General features: G+C 44.6%; 1 protein-coding gene across 1 annotated transcript; it reads left to right on the top strand.

Annotated features, from left to right (window-relative positions):
* The first annotated feature begins 802 nt into the window (after positions 1-802).
* On the top strand, positions 803-20350 carry LOC106581168 (pre-rRNA-processing protein TSR1 homolog). The gene is given in 16 exon segments (XM_082966106.1): positions 803-1248; positions 4558-4661; positions 4963-5032; positions 5562-5750; positions 5970-6352; positions 6354-6431; positions 9362-9485; positions 9696-9877; positions 13777-13982; positions 14949-15114; positions 15205-15315; positions 18281-18413; positions 18630-18746; positions 19178-19318; positions 19587-19661; positions 19771-20350. Coding segments are annotated over 16 exon segments (2376 nt in total). The 5' UTR covers positions 803-1130; the 3' UTR covers positions 19950-20350.
* Positions 20351-20975: the final 625 nt, after the last annotated feature.

Genomic DNA, 20975 nt, shown 5'->3' with positions numbered 1-20975 from the left:
ATGGGTATTCCAGCATGACAATGACCCAAAACACACGGCCAAGGCAACAAAGGAGTGGCTCAAGAAGAAGCACATTAAGGTCCTGGAGTGGCCTAGCCAGTCTCCAGACCTTAATCCCATAAAAAATCTGTGGAGGGAGCTGAAGGTTCGAGTTGCCAAACGTCAGCCTCGAAACCTTAATGACTTGGAGAAGATCTGCAAAGAGGAGTGGGACAAAATCCCTCCTGAGATGTGTGCAAACCTGGTGGCCAACTACAAGAAACGTCTGACCTCTGTGATTGCCAACAAGGGTTTTGCCACCAAGTAGTAAGCCATGTTTTGCAGAGGGGTCAAATACTTATTCCCTCATTAAAATGCAAATCATTTTATAACATTTTTGACATGCATTTTTCTGGATATTTTTGTTGTTATTCTGTCTCTCACTGTTCAAATAAACCTACCATTAAAATTATAGACTGATAATTTCTTTGTAAGTGGGCAAACGTACAAAATCAGCAGGGGATCAAATACTTTTTTCCCCCACTGTAGCCTGTCTTCAAGGTCTGCATACAGCGGCCTTTCTCAATAGCAAGTGAACTACGTCATCAAAGTTGGCATGGTGTCACGTCCTGGCCAGTATACGTCACGTCCTGGCCAGGGTTCATTGTTATTGTAGTTTGGTCAGGACGTGGCAGAGGGTATTTGGTTTATGTGGTTCGGGGTGGTGTTTTTTCTAAAAAGGGCATTTGATTTAGTATTCCGGGGTTTTTGGGCACTGTTCCTTGTTTACGTATTTCTATGTTGATCTAGTTGGTTGTATGTCTATGTTTGGTTAATTGGGGTGGACTTCCAATTGAAGGCAGCTGTGTGGTGTTGCCTTTGATTGGAAGTCCTATATTGGTTGGGTGTGTTTGTCTGTGTAATTGTGGGAGATTGTTTCTTGTTTTGCGTGAGTGAGCCTAACAGGACTGTCTGTAAATCGTGAGTTCGTTTTGTTAATTTTGTATGTTCGTTTTGAGTTTATTAAATGTTCAAAAATGAATTATCTCAACTCTGCTGCATATTGGTCCTCATTTTCCGACGATGATTTCGCCATATCGTCTGATGACGAAGAAATCCCTGACACATGACGTCTAACGAGCGTGGCGAAAATGGTGTCTGGTGGAGAACAACAGCAGGGCCACAGAGCCAGAGTTTTTCAACAGAAAAATAAAGAACATAAACGTGGCAAGCATCGGACGAAAGGAGAAATCCAACAGGAGAACAAGGGTAAGTTTTGATGGAGGAATGTGTCCCTTTTTGTCACTGGTTGTAGCCATGGACGTGCTGCTGCTGTGCTGCCGAACACGTGCTTCAAATTCTGTTTCGAACGTAACGTTAGCTGACAAATTAATATCATCAGATGTGGGAACTCCATACTTTCAGTGGTCGATTTTAGCATGTACATCTTGGTGGGGCAAACACAATTTTTTTGGGGGGGGATACATGACAGCAAAGGCACAACACTAAACAATACATTAATTGTACATCTATTCCTCCAGTGTTAATGCTAAATTGTAATTATTTCGCCTCTATGGCATATTTATTGCCTACCTCCCTACTCTTCTACATTTGCACACACTGTACAGATTATTTTTCTATTGTGTTATTGACTTTACGTTTGTTTATGTGTAACTCTGTGTTGTTGTTTTTGTTGCACTGCTTTGTCTTGGCCAGGTAGCAGTTGTAAATGAGAACTTGTTCTCAACTGGCCTACCTAGTTAAATAAAGGTGAAATAAAAAATAATAATAATTGCGCTGTGACGGTGAAAAACCATGCCCACAAACTGTTAGGGCGTACTGTCCCAACAGCAGTCCCAACACCTTACCACTGCCGCACCAGGCTAACAACAGAGTCTTGTCTGGCAGCAAAACAGTTCATTCAGCCTAATTTAATTCCTTTAAAAAAACAGCTGATATGGCTGACTTGCTTAACCCTTGTTGTGTTCAGGTCTGTGGGACCCATTTTCAATGTTTACTAATGTAAGGAGTGCATAACTGGCTGCAGGTAGTGCATAACTGGCTATGGAACCCTGACCTGTTCACCGGACGTGCTTGTTGCACCCTCGACAACTACAATGATTATTATTATTTGACCATGCTGGTCATTTATGAACATTTTTACATTTTGACCATGTTCTGTTATAATATCCACCCTGCACAGCCAGAAGAGGACTGGCCACCCCTCATAGCCTGGTTCCTCTCTAGGTTTCTTCCTAGGTTTTTGGCCTTTCTAGGGAGTTTTTCCTAGGGAGTTTTTCCTAGCCACCGTGCTTCTTTCACATGCTTTGCTTGCTGTTTGGGGTTTTAGGCTGGGTTTCTGTATAGCACTTTGAGAATATCAGCTGATGTACGAAGGGCTATATAAAAATAAATTTGATTTGAAATTTGAGGTAGGTCAGGCGCAGGAGAGCAGAAATGAGTAGCAAACGGAGCCCTTTATTGAGGCGAACAAAAACACGGCACTCAGAAAACTAAACACACATGGGTTACAATAACCCGGCGCAAACCAGCCTGGAGTACACATACATTTACACATAACAATTCCACACACAGACATGGGGGGAAACAGAGGGTTATATGCAAGATGAGAAATGAGGGAATGCAAACCAGGTGTGCGGGAAAACAAGACAAAACAAATGGAAAATGAAAGGTGGATCGGCGATGGCTAGAAGACCGGTGATGTCGACCGCCGAACGCCGCCCGAACAAGGAGAGCAACCAACCTCGGCGGATGTCGTGACAACTAAAAGAAAAATGATACAATGAATAATTGTTTTCAACCTGAGACTCATTGGCCTTTGCTCATTTTCTGGGAAGAACATGTAAAATAACACATTTTCATTGAGTGCACACTGTGCACCCCCTACAAATGTATATTACATATGTGGACCTGAGGGTAATAAAAGTGTATGTGTTTGTGTGTAGGTGAAAACCAGTAAAAATGAAACGAGGTTTGCTGTGTGCCTTCACTCTGTCTTCCTCCTCCCTGGGCCTGCTGTTTCAACACATCACCAATAACCTGTCTCCTGCTTTTCTCGCACACTTTACCCTTTGTAGTGTGTGAAACTACACAATGTCTTGTGGGAACCTGTACAATGTTATTACAGTACATTATTTTGATACGTTGTAAAAAAAAACAACATTATTTTCCCACACTCTACCCCAGCCAGGTGCAAATTGGGGGAGGGACACAACAAATATATAGCTTTGCATGTGTGGCTCCTTACCACAATCAATCAGTATGGCAAAGGTAATCTCTCCTCAGAGGGCCTTAGAAATCATTTTTGCAGAGAGAGCTGGTGTGAGCTAGTGTGGAGGGAGCATCTTCCACTGAAAGATGAAGAATTTTCCGAATATGAGGATCATGTCTTTGTCAATTCGGAGTCTGACAGTGAGTTGGAAGAAGAGGATGAGATTGACCCTCAGCCAGCCCGTCAGCAGCCAGCCCAGGACCAACCCGTTGGGAACCAGATCATCAGCAGCCTGCAGGAGAAGAAATCTGGACATCAAAAAATTCTGAAATTAAATGGTCTTCTTGCCCAAGGAATGAGCCACCCCGCATGGCTGCCAATGTGATAAGGGGCCGACGGTTACTCATGTCTTCTTTTGAACTGTTCATCCCAGACACCATCCAGAAAATCATTCTGGACTGCACTAATTTGGAGGGAAGGTGTGTTTTTGGAGAGAGAGATGATAGGAGATGGAACAAACTCATTTACATGCATACTTTGGGGTTCTTATCCTTGCTGGTGTTCAGATCCAATGGGGAATCAACAGAATCCCTGTGGGATGCAGAAACTGGCAGAGAAGTTTTCCGTGCAACAATGTCTCTGGAAAACTTCCACATTATTTCCAGGATTATCTGCTTCGATAACTGAGACACCAGGCCAGCTTGGCTGCAGAGAGACAAGCTAGCTGCAATCAGGTCAGTGTGGGACAAGTGGGTGGACCACCTTCCTCTGTTTTACAACGCTGGGTCAGTTAAGAACAAATTCTTATTTACAATGACAGCCTACCCCAGACGACACAGGGCCAATTGTGCACCGCCCTATGGGACTCCCAATCAGAGACGGATGTGCTACAGCCTGGATTTGAACCAGGGACTGTAGTGACACCTCTTGCACTGAGATACAGTGGCTTAGACCTCTACGCCACTCCGGAGCAACAGCAATGAGCAAAGAGTGGTTGTATTTGATGAACGCTTATTGAAAATGTATAGATTTCAGCAAACAATGAAAGGCACGCAACTACAGAGGACTAACATAGGTACATGGTAGGCGTTTCATAATTTACATTTTTGAAGTATTGACCTTGGGCAAGTCCATGTAGTAGGAGCTAGAGTCCACAAAGCCTGGTCTCTGCTCCACACCTTTGGTGGATCATCAGAAACCTCCTTCACCATGGAGAGGCGTTTAGTCCATTACCCTTACATCAACTGTAATTGTCTATCTGCTAGTGCACATGTTGGTAGCCATGCCCTTTCATTTGTTTCCATCCTGATCTGTCATTCACCTTTGAATGATGTCATCCCCAACAGGAAGAGTGTCGGTGACGGCTCTTACCAAAAAACAGAAGAAGGAGGCGAAAAAGCTGGACAAACGACACAAAGCCAACCAGCTGTGGCAAAATAAGAAGGACCTGGTAAGATGCTCTTGCATTTGACACAATGTCACTTTAGAACGACAGCGGTATAAATCAGGCAAGTTAAAAGTAGAGTCAGCTTTATGACATTGCAACGAGCAGCACCGCACATATTGAGATGAACGCGATGCAAGACTTTACAGTCACACAGAGTATATGCTACAACGTGGTAGCTATGGTACCAAAACAGGAGAAGTTCAGCATCAATGCACTCTTAGTTGTTGTGGAAATCAGCACAATATTGCTATTACTTCGTACATTGCTGAGTCTACCTTAAATGCTACGTGTCTGTCCTGTCCAGGTCCTGGCAGAGAAACGTCATCTGGGCAGCAGGGATGGTCCCCCCCCCCCCCCAAAGTCTACGCTCCTTCGTTGGTGATTGGTCAACAGTAGAGATTTTTCTATAAACTGTCATTCAACGAGAGACAACTCACTTTCATGCACATTTTTTAATTGAGAAATACTGCACCAAACATCTTAGTTAGATGTAAAATTGCGCTACTAAGATCTCTGCAAAAACATCATTTAAGTATAGATTTCTTGAGATATCGTAGATCAATTCTGACTATTTTGAGGAAGTGTATACTTGCTATGGCGTCTCAAAATGGACAAACAGTACTATTGTCGTTATATTTAAAAAAAATTAAGCAGAGGTTTTCTAAGGGAGTATGCGAGTGCACTCGTTTGGTTCGGCTAGCCAAGTTTGGCTAGGCAACAGCCGAACTGAAGCATGCTGACTCCTTTACAGGAGAAATTAGGGTTAAGTGCCTTGCTCAAGGGCATATCAACAGATATTACACCAAGTCTGCTCGGGGATTCGAACCAACTACCTTTCGGTTACTGGCCTAACGCTCTTAACCGCTAGGCTACCTGCCGTCATTTGATGCCGACGCTAGTACTAATCCGATAACATAATCTCTGACTCTATTCCCTCCCTCTCCCTTTTCTCTCCAGCTGACATGCACTCTCTACTGGATGTGGTGAAGGTAGCAGATAGTCTGGTGTTTGTGCTGGACTCTACAGAAGGCTGGGACAGTTATGGAGACTACTGCCTCTCCTGTCTCTTTGCACAGGGGCTTCCAGCCCATGGTGAGATTCCATATAAGCTATCCAAAAAAGATGCTCACAGTGCACTTGATTTTTTTCAACTTGTCCTCTCCCCTTGCTGATTAGATAAATGTTTAGCAGATGACATACTGTAGATATTATACTGATTCCTTTACTCCAAATCTCAACTACCCCACCCCTTTTTTCTCTGCATCCACTGTCATCTATATTCTATATAACTGGCACTTCTCTCTCCCCCAGCTCTGGTGTGTCAGGGCATTTCAGACCTAGCAGTGAAGAAGCGTGCGGACTCATAGCGGGCGCTAGCCAAGATATCCGAAATCCGCTTCCCTGGGGTGCGCCTCTTCCCTCTGGACTCAGACCAGGACGCCACACTGATGCTCAGACACCTGGGAGCACAGAGGCAGAGGAGGTTGGGCTTCCGCTCCCGTCGACCTCACCTCCTAGCCCAGCAGGTCTCCTACACCCCCAACAGCTCTGAGAAAGGGAGAGGGGAAGCCCCTACGGGCCTGGGGACCCTGCGTGTGTCTGGGTATGTCCGAGGCTGCCCTCTGCAGGTGGACAGGCTGGTGCACATCTCTGGGTTTGGAGACTTCAAGCTCAGTCAGATCGATGCCCCCATCCATAGACCCCCTTCCCCTCAACTCTATGACCGCTCGTCCTGCCAAGCCTGGGAAGGAAGGAGACGGAGAATGCAGGTGGGTCAGTTTCTCTCTCTCTCTCCTAGGGCTCAGGTCAGGAGGGGAGAGAAATGGGAGGATTAGGTGGAACGTATTTAAGTTCACACAGGACAAAAGATAGGATAGACTGACCCTAGCTCCCCGGCACACACAGGTGAAGTCGGAAGTTTACATACACCTAGGTTGGAGTCATTAAAACTAGTTTTTCAACCACTTCACAAATTTCTTGTTAACAAATTATAGTTTTGGCAAGTCGGTTAGGACATCTACTTTGTGCATGACACAAGTAATTTTTCCAACAATTGTTTACAGACAGATTATTTAACTTATCACTGTATCACTTATCACTGTATCACAATTTCAGTGGGTCAGAAGTTTACATGCACTAAGTTGACTGTGCCTTTAAACAGCTTGGAAAATTCCAGAAAAGGATGTCATGGCTTTAGAATCTTCTGATAGGTTAATTGACATTATTAGAGTCAATTGGAGGTGTACCTGTGGATGTATTTCAAGGCCTACCTTCAAACTCAGTGCCTCTTTGCTTCACATCATGGGAAAATCTAAATAAATCAGCCATGACCTCAGAAACAAAATTGTAGACCTCCACAAGTCTGGTTCATCCTTGGGAGCAATTTCCAAACGCCTGAAGGTACCATGATCATCTGTACAAACAATAGTACGCAAGTATAAACACGCAGACGTCATACAGCTCAGGAAGGAGATGCGTTCTGTCTCCTAGAGATGAACGTACTTTGGTGCGAAAAGTGCAAATCAATCCCAGAACAACAGCAAAGGACCTTGTGAAGATGCTGGAGGAAACAGGTACAAAAGTATCTATATCCACAGTAAAACGAGTCCTATATTGGCATAACCTGAAAGGCTGCTCAGCAAGGAAGAAGCCACTGCTCCAAAACCGCCATAAAAAAGCTAGACTACGGTTTGAAACTACACATGGAGACAAAGATCGTACTTTTTGGAGAAATGTCCTCTGGTCTGATGAAACAAAAATAGAACTGTTTGGCCATAATGACCATCATTATTTTGGAGGAAAAAGGGGGAGGCTTGCAAGCCGAAGAACACCATCCAACCGTGAAGCACGGGGGTGGCAGCATCATGTTGTGGGGGTACTTTGCTGCAGGAGTGACTGGTGCACTTCACAAAATAGATGGCATCATGAGGTAGGAAAATGATGTGGATATATTGAAGCAACATCTCAAGACATCAGTCAGGAAGTTAAAGCTTGGTCGCAAATGGGTCTTCCAAATGGACAATGACCCCAAGCATACTTCCAAAATTGTGGAAAAATGGCTTACGGACAACGAGGTCAAGGTATCGGGATGGCCATCACAAAGCCCTGACCTCAATCCTATAGAAAATTTGTGGGCAAAACTGAAAAAGCGTGTGCGAGCAAGGAGGCCTACAAACCTGACTCTGTTACACCAGCTCTGTCAAGAGGAATGGGCCAAAGTTCACCCAACTTATTGTGGGAAGCTTGTGGAAGGCTACCCAAAACGTTTGACCCAAGTTAAACAATTTAAAGGCAATGCTACCAAATACTAATTGAGTATATGTAAACTTCTGACCCACTGGGAATGCAATGAAAGAAATAAAAGATGACATAAATCATTCTCTCTACTATTATTCTGACATTTCACATTCTTAAAATAAAGTGGTGATCCTAACTGACCTAAGACAGGGAATTTTTACTAGGATTAAATGTCAGGAATTGTGAAAAACTGAGTTTAAATGAATTTGGCTAAGGTGTATGTAAACTTCTGACTTCAACTATTGCAGCATAGATACTGGAGGCTGAGACGCGGGGGTCGGGGGACACTGTGGCCCTATCCAACAATACCCCCGGACAGGGCCAACCAGGCAGGATATTACCCCACCCACTTTGCCAAAACACAGCCCCCACACCTCTAGAGGGATATCAACAGACCACCAACTTACTACCCTCAGACGAGGCTGAGTATAGCCCTCAAAGATCTATAGCCCGAGGGGGCATAAAAACCGGACATGAAGATCACGTCAGTAACTCAGCCCACTCAAGTTGAGTATAGCAACGTAGCTACCACGTTGCAGGACATGACGCATCCTTCCTAGGGACGGCATGGAAGAGCACCAGTAAGCCAGTTACTCAGCCCCCATAATATGGTCAGAGGCAGAGAATCCCAGTGGAGAGAGGGGAGCCCGCCAGGCAGAGACAGCAAGGACGGTTCGTTTCTCCAGTGCCTTGCTGTTCACCTTCGCTCCCCCTGGGCCAGACTACACTCAATCATAGGACCTACTGAAGAGATGAGTGTTCAATAAAGACTTAAAGGTCGAGATCAAGTCTGCATCTCTCACATAGAAAGGCAGACCATTCCATAAAAATGGAGCTCTATAGGAGAAAGCCCTGCCTCCAGCTGTTTGCTTAGAAATTCTAGGGACAATAAGGAGGCCTGCGTCTTGTGACCGTAGCGTACGTGTAGGTATGTATGGCAGTACCACATCGGAGAGATGGGTAGGAGCAAGTCCATGTAATCCTTTGTAGGTTAGCAGTAACACCTTGAAATCAGCCTTAACAGGAAGTCAGTAATATTACTGGAGTAATATGATACAATGTTTTGGTTCAAGTCAAGATTCTAGCAGCCGTATTTAGCACTAACTTAAGTTTATTTGTCAGTTTAGCTGGAGAGTATAGCATTGCAGTAGTCTAATCTAGAATTGACAAAGGCATCGTTTAGCTTTTCTGCATTTTTGGGCACAACATTTCTGATTTTTGCAATGTTACGAAGATGGTCACAGCTTATCACGGGCTGATATCATTACATAGAAAATTGACAGTGATTTAATGAATCATTTACAAACTATAGTGAAGGCATTTATCAGTGCTGCTTCTGCTTGTTGGCAGTACGTGCTAACTGTGCTCTCTATGTGTTTCAGGATGGTGGTGTTGATGAGGTGGAGTCAGTGCGGGTGCTGATGAAGGCAGACCCAGCTCGCAGGGAGAGTCTGCAGGCCGAGGCAGAGGTAGACCCCATGGATGGAGAGCAGACCTGGCCCACTGATACTGAACTGCTGGAGGCTGAAGGTAAAGGGAGAGAGAGGACAGAGTTTTATTGAGGGTCGTTACGTTGAATTACATGATAGATCTATGGTCGCAGTGCTGTTGTTGGCATCCATTGTATGGGTACTTTGAACTGGATCATGTCAACACATTGAGTTTATTATTGTCTCTGGGTTTACAATGTAATGAACTTCTCTAATAAATGTTCTCCTTCCCCCCTCGTCCTTCCCTCAGAGGTCAGAAAGAGCAAGCGTGTTATGAAGGTGCCTAAGGGGATATCAGACTACCAGGCCACGTGGATTGTGGATGAGGAGGATGAGAATGGCGAGGAGGATGAAGTGAGCACAGACGATGAGGAGGATGATGACGCGATGATGGCCGAATCCATAGATGGAGAGGACCTTGACTCTCAGGTGGTGAGTAGTGAGTACAAGCCACAGCCTGGGAAACTGAAAAGTCTGCACAGAAGAATACTTATGTATGTATTTTTCCAGCACATACAGCATTAGTTTCAAGTTTTATTGTCACGTGCACAAGTACAGTGAAATGCTTTTCTTGCAAACTCTAAACCCAATAATGCAGTATTCAAAAACAATGTAATAGTAAAAATAACATAAGGAAGGAAAAGCAAAGACACTAGAAATAAGAACACGAGAAAGTAAGAAGCTATATACAGGGTCAGTTCCAGTACCATATTTACAATGTGTGTCACGACTCACCGGCCTACTAGCTGCCACTGATTCCCTTTTTGTTTCCCCCCCTTTTCGTTATTAGGCGCACCTGTTTTTAGTTGGGCTATTAGCGGGCTTTATTAGCCAGCAGGCCCGCCTGCTCTTTGTGCGGGATTATTTTTCCCATTGTATGCTGTGCGTGAATACACGCGGTTTGTTGCACATTCTTCAGTAGTGCGTATGTTTGCGCAAGCTGTGTTTTGTCCCGTGTGTTTGGGGCACTTTGCTTTGTTGTGCGCTCTGTGCGCTGTTTGGGTTGGCTGTCGTTTTGTGTGGAAGCCTATTAAAGCCCATACACCGAATCGCTGTTCTCCTACATTTGATTCCTCATCTACCAACACCCACGCCTTACAATGTGCAGGGATACTGGAGTGATAGATATGTATAGGGGTAAGGTGACTAGGCATCAGGATGTATGACAGAGTAGTAGCAGTGTAAATGAAGATTGTGTGTGTGTCGAGTTAGTATAAATGTGTGTGCATGTTATGTGTGTGTTGTGGTGTCAGTGTGAGTGTGTGGAGTCCTGTGAGTGTTCATAGACAGTGCATAAATAAATGTGAGGGTCAACTCAGTTGGAGTAGCCATTAATACAGAAGAAAGAGTGACAACTGTTACACTGACCTCGTCCTGTCCCAGGGCATTGGGTGCACTGCTGTGTTTGTTTACGTGTTTGTTTACCCTCCGCCTGTTGCGATAGTGAAACCACTAAAGGAAAGCGTAAGCAGACAGGGTAGTGTAAGGAGAAGAGGGTGATCCTACAGTCTAAGTTGATTGTTGAGACGTCTGAGCTGATGTGGGGTGATGCGGAAGACGTCAGGGTGCTCAGACAGGACAGTGATTGGTGGTGAAAAAAAGTTGCGGGCGCCGGACGGTGTGTGGTTGGGGGTGGAACAAAACAGTGTATACGTAACCCGTAGTTGGTCTGCGGCGCAGCACCACTGTTTGTTTTCTCAGTGTCTGCCTCTGGGCTGTAATACCAGGCTGCTCACCGTGGCAACAATAGTGTTTGGAGCAAGGGTCCCGAGAGAAGCCACCTGACTTCCTGCTCCGCGGACACAACTTCCTGTCTGGACCAAGGGAGGGACGACCATTTATTTATAACAGCCCTGCTTGAAAGAAAGGGGGAAATTCGTCTTTGGAGAAAAGGTTCAGCTCCATTTATTTTCTTTAATCGTTATTAGAATGTGTTTGATGTTGGGGTTAGACAGGATTTAACATCTAGGAGATGTTAACAATGGGCTGGGGATGATCATGATTATTATTATTATTACAGCTGGAGTTGTTCTGAAGGTTGTGAATCGACCCCATGCAGTGTGGATTCCCCCCTCATGTATCTCTTGCTTACTGTAATGCCACTTCTGTGAGAACCACTTGTACACTTCTTCTAACTTCCTTGGGCCAACACCATTAGGTTTATAAATAGTATAATGCCCTTGGCTTGAACCTAATTAAGACCAGTAGTTTACATTACATACAGTGCCTTCGAAAAGTATTCTGACCCCTTGACTTTTTCCACATTTTGATACAGCCTTATTCTAAAATGGATTAAATAAATATAAATACTCAGCAATCTACACACAATACCCCATAATGACAAAATGAAAAAACAGAAATGCCTTATTTACATAAGTACTCAGACCCTTTGCTATGAGACTTGAAATTGAGATCATGTGCCTCCTGTTCCATTCATCATCCTTGAGATGTTTCTACAACTTGATTGGAGTTCACCTGTGGTAAATTCAATTGATTGGACATGATTTGGAAAGGCACACACCTGTCTATATGAAGGTCCCACAGTTGACAATGCATGTCAGAGCAAAAACCAAGCCATGAGGTCGAAGGAATTGTCCGTAGAGCTCCGAGACAGGATTGTGTCAAGGCACAGATCTGGGGAAGGGTACCAAAACATTTCTGCAGCATTGAAGGTCCCCAAGAACACAATGGCTTCCATCATTCTTAAATGGAAGCAGTTTGGAACCAGCAAGACTCTTCCTAGAGCTGGCCGCTCGGCCGAACTGAGATTAAGGTAGCCCCCCCGCACCTCTCTGAGGGGTTGGGTTAAATGCGGAAGACACATTTCATTTGAATGCATTCTGTTGTACAACTGGCTAGGTATCCCCTTTCCCTTCCCAATCGGGGGTCTTGGTCAGGGAGGTGACCAAGAACCCGATAGTAACTCTGACAGAGCTCTAGAGTTCCTCTGTGGAGATGGGAGAACCTTCCAGAAGGACAACCATCTCTGCAGCAGTCCACCAATCAGGCCTTTATGGTAGAGTGACCAGACTGAAGCCACTCCTCAGTAAAAGGCATATGACAGCCCACTTGGAGTTTGCCAAAAGGCAACTAAAGACTTTCAGATCATGAGAAACAAGATTCTCTGGTCTGATGAAACCAAGATTGAGCTCTATGGCCTGAATGCTAAGCGTCACGTCTGGAGCAAACCTGGCACCATCCCTACAGTGAAGCATGGTGATGGCAGCATCATGTTGTGGGGATATTTTTCAGCGGCAGGGACTGGGAGACTGGTCAGGATTGAGGCAAAGATGAACGAAGCAAAGTACATAGAGATCCTTGATGAAAATCTGCTCCAGAGCGCTCAGGACCTCAGACTGGGGCGAAGGTTCATCTTCCAACATGACAACAACCCTAAGCACACAGCCAAGACAACGCAGGAGTGGCTTCAGGACAAGTCTGAATGTCCTTGAGTGGCCCAGCCAGAGCCCGGACTTGAACCCGACCGAACATCTCTGGAGAAACCTGAAAATAGCTGTGCAGCAACGCTCCCATCCAACCTCTGCAGATCCTCTCAAGCTCTGTCAGAAGAATGGGAGAAACTCCCCAAATACATGTGTGCCAAGCTTGTAGCGTCATACCCAAGAAGATTCGAGGCTGTAATCGCTGCCAAAGGTGCTTCAACAAAGTACTGAGGAAAGGGTCTGAGTACTTATATAATTGTGATATTTAAGTTTTTTTATTTTTAATAAATTGTCAAACATTTCTAAACCTGTTTTTGCTCTGTCGTTATGGAGTATTGTGTGTAAATTGAAGAAAAAACTAATTTGATCAATTTTAGAATAAGGCTGTAACCTAACAAAATGTGGAAAAAGTCCTGTATATGATGTAGTATGTACAGTATCTATACAGTAGAAACTAGTGATGGTGTGGATCGATACAGTTGCATATCGTCGGGATATTATTTTTGACGATATATCGTATTGACAATATCGCAATATTATTTTTGCGCCAGATGGCTGTACTTTCACCAAAATTCCAGCATATTTCCTTCATAGCTTGTTTAATAGGGAGCCAATTTTGTTTTCAGCACTTTTAATTCAATGTCTGATCAAAACTCGTTTTCTCATGGCTCTGTCTCTTGTCCATCTGCAGCAGACATATAGTGAGCAATATGCTTGGAACATCGAATCACAATAAAATCACATTATCTAATCGTAATACATATAGAATCGTGAGAATCGCAATACATATCGTATCAGCACCTAAGTATTGTGATAATATCGTATTAAAAGATCCCTGGCAATTCCCAGCCCTAGTAGAAACATCCTGTCTTTTTCCATTTGGTTTAGGATGCTGCCTCAGGTTGTGGCTCGGAGGAGGATGAGGAGGACGAGCTGAATTCCACATCAAACAAGGGTGGATCAGACCAGCGCTATGATGAGCACATGGACGAGGCAGAGGAAGGGGAGGGGTTAAAACGCTACCGGGAGGCTCGGGCCAATGAGATGTTCCCAGATGAAGTGGACACACCTCTAGACCAATCGGCTAAGAACAGGTAAGGGCATGACTATCATATTGTCTATCAAATACACAGTGGCCCCTTTTCCTTCAGTACTGTACAGGACCCTCTGCTCTTAATGTAGGCTACAACACAGCAAAACCATTCAAACGATCCATGAAAAAGACATGTAACATCCACAGTCGACCCATGGCTCACATACAGGTAACTGCCAAAATAAAGGAAACGCCAACATAGTGTCTTAATAGGGCGTTGGGTCGCCATGAGCCAGAACAGCTTCAGTGCCCCTTGGCATATATTCTAAGTGTCTGGAACTCTATTGGAGGAATGTGACACCATTCTCACACGAGAAATTCCATAATTTGATGTTTTGTTGATGGTGGTGGAAAACACTGTCTCAGGCGCTCCAGAATCTCCTATAAGTGTTTGATTGGGTTGAGATCTGGTGACTGAGACACACACCGTTTAAACCCCCTATGCTCTTTTGAGACCCCTGAGTTCTCTTCTAGCCATAGTAACCAAAATAATGGCAATTTCTGAATTTTTATACATGACCTTAAGCATGATGGGATGTTAATTGCTTAATTAACTCTGGAACCAAACCCGTGTGGAAGTACCTGCTTTTGATATACTTTGTGTCCCTCATTTACTCAAGTGTTTCCTTTATTTGGTGGTTACCTGTACGTTGAGTTTATATTTACATTTGGAAAAATGGTCAGGCAGAATGTGATAACCTTGATGAACAGCTCATTTCCAGCCAGTGACTTGATCCTGGCCTCTGGTCAAAGGGTCAAAGCACTCCAAGATGTAACATTTCCTTTAGCAACACTCAAGGGAAAGTCTGAGGAGGGAGGAATGTACCAAACTTGTCTGAAACATCTGGTCATATGTAGTAGACAATGCCTTCGAGCCGTTAACGCCCAAACTTTACTTTCCAGGACGTCTTGGCCCAGCGTAATTATTTAGCTATACGTTGACGTTGCTAATTTCCTGTGTGCTCAGGTTCCAGCGTTGCAGGGGCTTGAAGAGTTTCCGCTCCTCCCCCTGGGACCCCGTGGAGAACCTGCCTGCAGACTACTCCCGCATCTTCCAGTTCCAGAGCTTTGAGCGCACACGCCGCCGCGTACTGGCTGAGGCTGCGCAGGAGGAAGAGGGGGCCATTTTAAGAGTCTGCCGTGTGTGTGTGTGTGACATCCTGTTTCAACCCTGTCCCCTCTCTGTGCCCCCCCCCATCCATTAACCCTGCTCTGCTCTCTAGGTGGGCTGGTATGTGACCCTCCATGTAGTGGATGTTCCCCCCACGGTGATGGAGAGTGTCCAGGCAGGCAGGCCTCTGGTGCTGGTCTCCTTACTGCCACATGAACAGAAGGTATAGTGTATTGGCATACTCCTGAATGAATGTCTTAAGTCTGAAAGTTAAGAATTGTAACCCATTTCTGCTGTTAAATATGTTGTTAAAAGTGTAGACAAACTACAGAATAATAGAAATTCTGAATATATATATTTGTATATTATAAATATGCACTATATATACAAAAGTATGTGAACACCCCTACATATTAGTGGCTATTTCAGCCACACCTGTTGTTGACAGGTATATAATATTGAGCACACAGCCATGCTATCTCCATAGACAAACATTGGCAGTAGAATGGCCTTACTGAAGAGCTCAGTGACTTTCAACATGACACTGTCATAGGATGCCACCTTTCCAAAAAGTCAGTTTGTCTAATTTCTGCCCTGCTAGAGCTGCCCCGGTCAACTGTAAGTGCTGTTATTGTGAAGTGGAAACATCTAGGAGCAACAACGGCTCAGCCGCAAAGTGGTAGGCCACACAAGCTCACAGAACAGGACCACCAAGTGCTGAAGGGTGTAGCAAAAATTGACTGTCTTCGGTTGCAACACTCACTACTGAGTTCCAAACGGCCTCTGGAAGCAACGTCAGCACAATAGCTGTTCGTCGGTAGCTTCATGAAATGGGTTTCCATGGCAAAGCAGCCGTACACAAGCCTAAGATCACCATGCGCAATACCAAGCGTCGGCTGGAGTGGTGTAAAGCTCGCCACCATTGGACTCTGGAGCAGTGGAAACGCGTTCTCTGGAGTGATGAATCACGCTTCACCATCTGGCAGTCCAACTGACGAATCGGGGTTTGGCGGATGCCAGGAGAACGCTACCTGCCCGAATGCATAGTGTAATGCATAACTGTAAAGTCTGGTGGAGGAGGAATAATGGTCTGGGGCTGTTTTTCATGGTTTGGGCTAGGCCCCTTAGTTCCAGTGAAGGGAAATCTTAATGCAACAGCATACAATGACATTCTAGACGATTCTGTGCTTTCTACTTTGTGGCAACAGTTTGGGGAAGGCACTTTTCTGTTTCAGCATGACAATGCCCCCGTACACAAAGCGAGGTCCATACAGAAATGGTTTGTCGAGAGTGGTGTGGAAGAACTTGACTAGCCTGCACAGAGCACTGACCTCATTCCCATCAAACACCTTTGGGATGAATTGGAATGCCGACTGCGAGCCAGGCTAATCTCCCAACATCAGTGGCCGACCTCACTAATGCTCTTGTGGCTGAATGGAAGCAAGTCCCCAAAGAAATGTTCCAACATCTAGTGGAAAGCCTCCCAGAAGAGTGGATGCTGTTATAGCAGCAAAGGGGGGACCAACTCCATATTAATACCCATGATTTTGGAATGAGATGTTCGACGAGAACGTGTCCACATACTTTTGAACGTGTCTGCGTGTGTTTGTGTGCATGTGTACAGTGCCTTCGGAAAGTATTCAGACCCTTGGACTTTTTCCACATTTTGTTACGTTACAGCCTTTTTCTAAAATAGATTTTTTTTTTTTTAAATCCTCAGCATTCTACACACAATACCCCATAATGACAAAGAAAAAACAGGTTTTTAGACATTTCTGCACATTTATTAAAAGTAAAGAACAGAAATACATTATTTACTTAAGTATTCAGACCCTTTGCTATGAGACTCAATTGAGCTCAGGTGCATCCTGTTTCCATTGATCATCCTTGTTGTTTCTACAACTTGATTGGAGTCCACCTGTGGTAAATTCAATTGATTGGAATGATTCAAAGAAATTGTCCGTAGAGCTCCTAGACAGGGTTGTGTCGAGGCACAGATCTGGGGAAGGGTACCAAAACATTTCTGCAGCATTGAAGGTCCCCAAGAACACAGTGGCCTCCATCATTCTTAAATGTAAGAAGTTTGGAACCACCAAGACTCTTCCTAGAGCTGCCCGCCCGTCCAAACTGAGCAATCGGGGGAGAAAGGCCTTGGTCATGGAGGTGACCAAGAACCCTATGGTCACTTTGGCAGTGCTCTAGAGCTCCTCTGTGGAGATGGGAGAACCTTCCAGAAGGACAACCATCTCTGCAGCACTCCACCAATCAGGCCTTTATGGTAGAGTGGCCAGACAGAAGCCACTCCTCAGTAAAAGGATTACAGCCCGCTTGGAGTTTGCCAAAAGTCACCTAAAGATTGTCAGACCATGAGAAACAAGATTCTCTGGTCTGATGAATCCAAGATTGAACTCTTTGGCCTGAATGCCAAGTGTAAACTTCTGGAGGAAACCTGGCACCATGCCTACAGTGAAGTATGGTGGTGGCAGCATCATGCTGTGGGGATGTTTTTCAGCGGCAGAGACTGAGACTAGTCAGGATTGAGACAAAGATGAACGGAGCAAAGTACATAGAGATCCTTGATGAAAACCTGCTCCAGCCAAGACAACGCAGGAGTGGCTTCGGGACAAGTCTGAATGTCCTCGAGTGGCCCAGCCAGAGCCCGGACTTGAACTCAATCAAACATTTCTGGAGAGACCTGAAAATAGCTGTGCAGCAACGCTCCCCATCCAACCTGACAGAGCTTAAGAGGATCTGCAGAGAAGAATGAAAGAAACTCCCCAAATACAGGTGTGCCAAGCTTGTAGCGTCATACCAAAGAAGACTTGAGGCTGTAATCGCTGCCAAAGGTGCTTCACCAAAGTACTCAGTAAAGGGTCTGAATACTTATGTAAATGTGATATTTCAGTTTTTATTTCTATAAAATTTGCTAACATTTCTAAAATCCTGTTTTGGTTTTGTCATTATGGGGTGTTGTGTGTAGATTGATGAGGGAAACATTTTAGAATAAGGATAACTTAATAAAATGTGTAAAAAGTCAATGGCTCTGAATACTTTCCAAAGGCACTGTATATAGATAGATAGAAGTTATAATTCTAACAACCCTAGCTTATGGTCTTAACACTATAGTTCATTAGAAACTATTGTTCCAGTTCCTTACCCCTTGGTTTCTTTCTATACTCTGTGATTAGATGTCAGTGATGCACATGCTGGTGAGGAGACACCCCAGCAACACAGACCCTATCAAGTCTAAAGAGGCGCTGGTGTTCCACTGTGGATTCAGGAGGTTCCGGGCCTGCCCTATCTTCTCCCAGCACACATCAGGTTGGGGAACCTGGCTAAACTGCACCATTTATGTCTTGAACAAAATGATCTATTGAATAAAAAGTATGGCAAATATGCTGACACTGTGGGGACTGGAGTATTGTGTGTTGGCTAGCTTTCAGCACTTTAGCATTAACAAAGCAAGTGATGGAACCATGTCTACAGTCAGTGTTCGTCTAAGTGTTGTATCTAACCTGTGATTGGCTCTCTCGCCAGCCGACAAGCACAAGCTGGAGCGTTTCCTTCGAGCCGACGCCCCCACGGTGGTTTCTGTATACGCCCCCATTACATTCCCCACCGCTGGGGTACTGCTCTTCAGACAGAGGGAGGATGGTAAGGGCCTGGATAGAGTGATGTTTGGCTGAATTAGCATGTCTCTACCTGTTTGAAGATGGGGAAGGCCAGAGGAACACACTGCCATTCTTTGCTTCTGTGTCCATATAAATGTTTGTGTATCTGATGTGTGGCTCAATTAGTATCTCTACCTGTATTTGACCCTGTATCTCTCCTGGGCTCCCGAGTGATGCAGTGGTCTAACACACTGCATCTCAGTGCAAGAGGTGTCACTGTAGTACCTGGTTCGAATCCAGGCTCTATCACATCCGGCCGTGATTGGGAGTCCAATAGGGCAGTGCACAATTTGCCCAGCGTCATCCGTGTTTGGCCGGGGTAGGCCGTCATTGTAAATAAAAATTAGCTCTTAACTGACTTGCCTAGTTAAATAAAAGTGAATAAATAATAATAAATACAATTGTCTGCCCCAGGCATGCAGGACCTGGTGGGTACAGGCAGTATACTGAGCTGTGACCCCCAGCGTGTGGTGCTGAAGAAGATCGTGTTGAGTGGACACCCCTTCAAGATCAACCGCCGGTCCGCTGTCTGCAGATACATGTTCTTCAACAGGGGTGAGGGGTCACTGAGCTGAGCACTACATGTTTCCCAATAATATCCTCATAACTTGTCAGTCTGTCGCAAATGGCACCCATTCCTTTGATAGTGCACTACTTTTGACCAGGGCCCATAGGTAGTGCACTATATAGAGAATCTGTACCATTTGGCCCACAACTTCTATCGTACTACCAATATGGCGATGTAGGAAGTGGCTCTGACTCACCTGTGGTTTACATGATGTATCTTCATTTTAACTGACCTCTGCTCTTTTCTCTCTGGTAGATGACATCCTGTGGTTTAAGCCTGTTGAGCTGAGAACCAAGTGGGGTCGGAGAGGACACATCAAGGAGGCCCTAGGTACAGAGAAAACACAAACATTGTCAATACTGTTTAGTGACATGAAACAATGTGTTGCCTTCATTGAGCAATTGTGTGAATACTTTACCTAAACCTGTATTTTTTTCAGGTACTCATGGACACGTGAATTGTGTATTTGACAGCCAGATGCGGTCTCAGGATACTGTCATGATGAACATGTATAAGAGGGTCTACCCTCGCTGGACGTATGACCCCTATATACCTCTGCCACTGCCCTGGGTCAAGGGAGAAGGGATTCAGATGCCGGATGATTTTGACATGGAGTAGGTGGTGGTCTGTTGCAAGAGGTGTACTATATGGGTTTTGGAGTCTGTAGAGATGGACTTGCATGGACTGTGGCAATGACATTTTCACTCCAAGAGATGGATTGTCATTTGTATTAAATAAAAGCAATTAGACCAAATCACTTGTTTATTTTTATTTAATTAGAAAACGTCCTTGTGGTTCAGTTAGTTCATTTCCTGGCCATTAGATGGCAGCAGTGTGTAAGAGGAAACAGGCTCTGTTGCAGTGACTGATAACTGGGTGGAACTGAACTCACTGATTATCTGAGAGCTATGCACTGTCATGTCCCTGTACTCAAACACTAAAAACGTGAAAAAAAGCATGAAGACAATGTTGAGGCATAATCAGAGAGCATGTTCAGATCAATAAAACTGTTGTACAGATTCCATTCTCAATTTCAACATGTTTGGCACATGAATTAGACAGAAATAGATCATCTGAACAACAATGATCACAATTTTGGATGAACTAGCTTGCCTTTCCTATTTAGGTCCATTGCTCACTCTGTTTGGGGAAGTCTTTTCCAGCTCTTTCCACCTCCATTCCTTTAGGTCTAACATTTTATTCCCATATAGTAATTGTTTTTTTGTTTATTTTATACAGATAGTGTACATTGCTGACTAAACAATTTGTGCCTCTTCAATTAATTTATTTGATTGAAAAAGTTTATTATAAACACTTGGTCGACTGCTTATATCCTCCACGCTAGCTACGGTCTCAGACCTTTACACAGTGCCCCCCCCCCCCCCCCCCCCCCCCACACACTCCATTTCATCACCAGTCAGACTCAAGCAGAGAGCGTGTGACCCCATGTTGGTCTCTCTGGATCCCCAACGCTCAACAGTTTTACATCCCTCCCCATCCTCATCCCATGCTTTGTGCTCCTCAGAGAAACAGTGATTTATGAATTGTAATATTTATCATAAAACTGCACTCTTGCATGCTTGCAGCTCCATTATTCATCTGGGGTCTCTTTTGGGACTGCACCAAAGAGGCATGCCAATATGT

Source organism: Salmo salar, chromosome 20 (assembly GCF_965601325.2).
Source record: "Salmo salar chromosome 20, fSalSal1, whole genome shotgun sequence".
NCBI lineage: Eukaryota > Metazoa > Chordata > Actinopteri > Salmoniformes > Salmonidae > Salmo > Salmo salar.
This window is presented reverse-complemented; position numbering and strand designations above follow the sequence as displayed.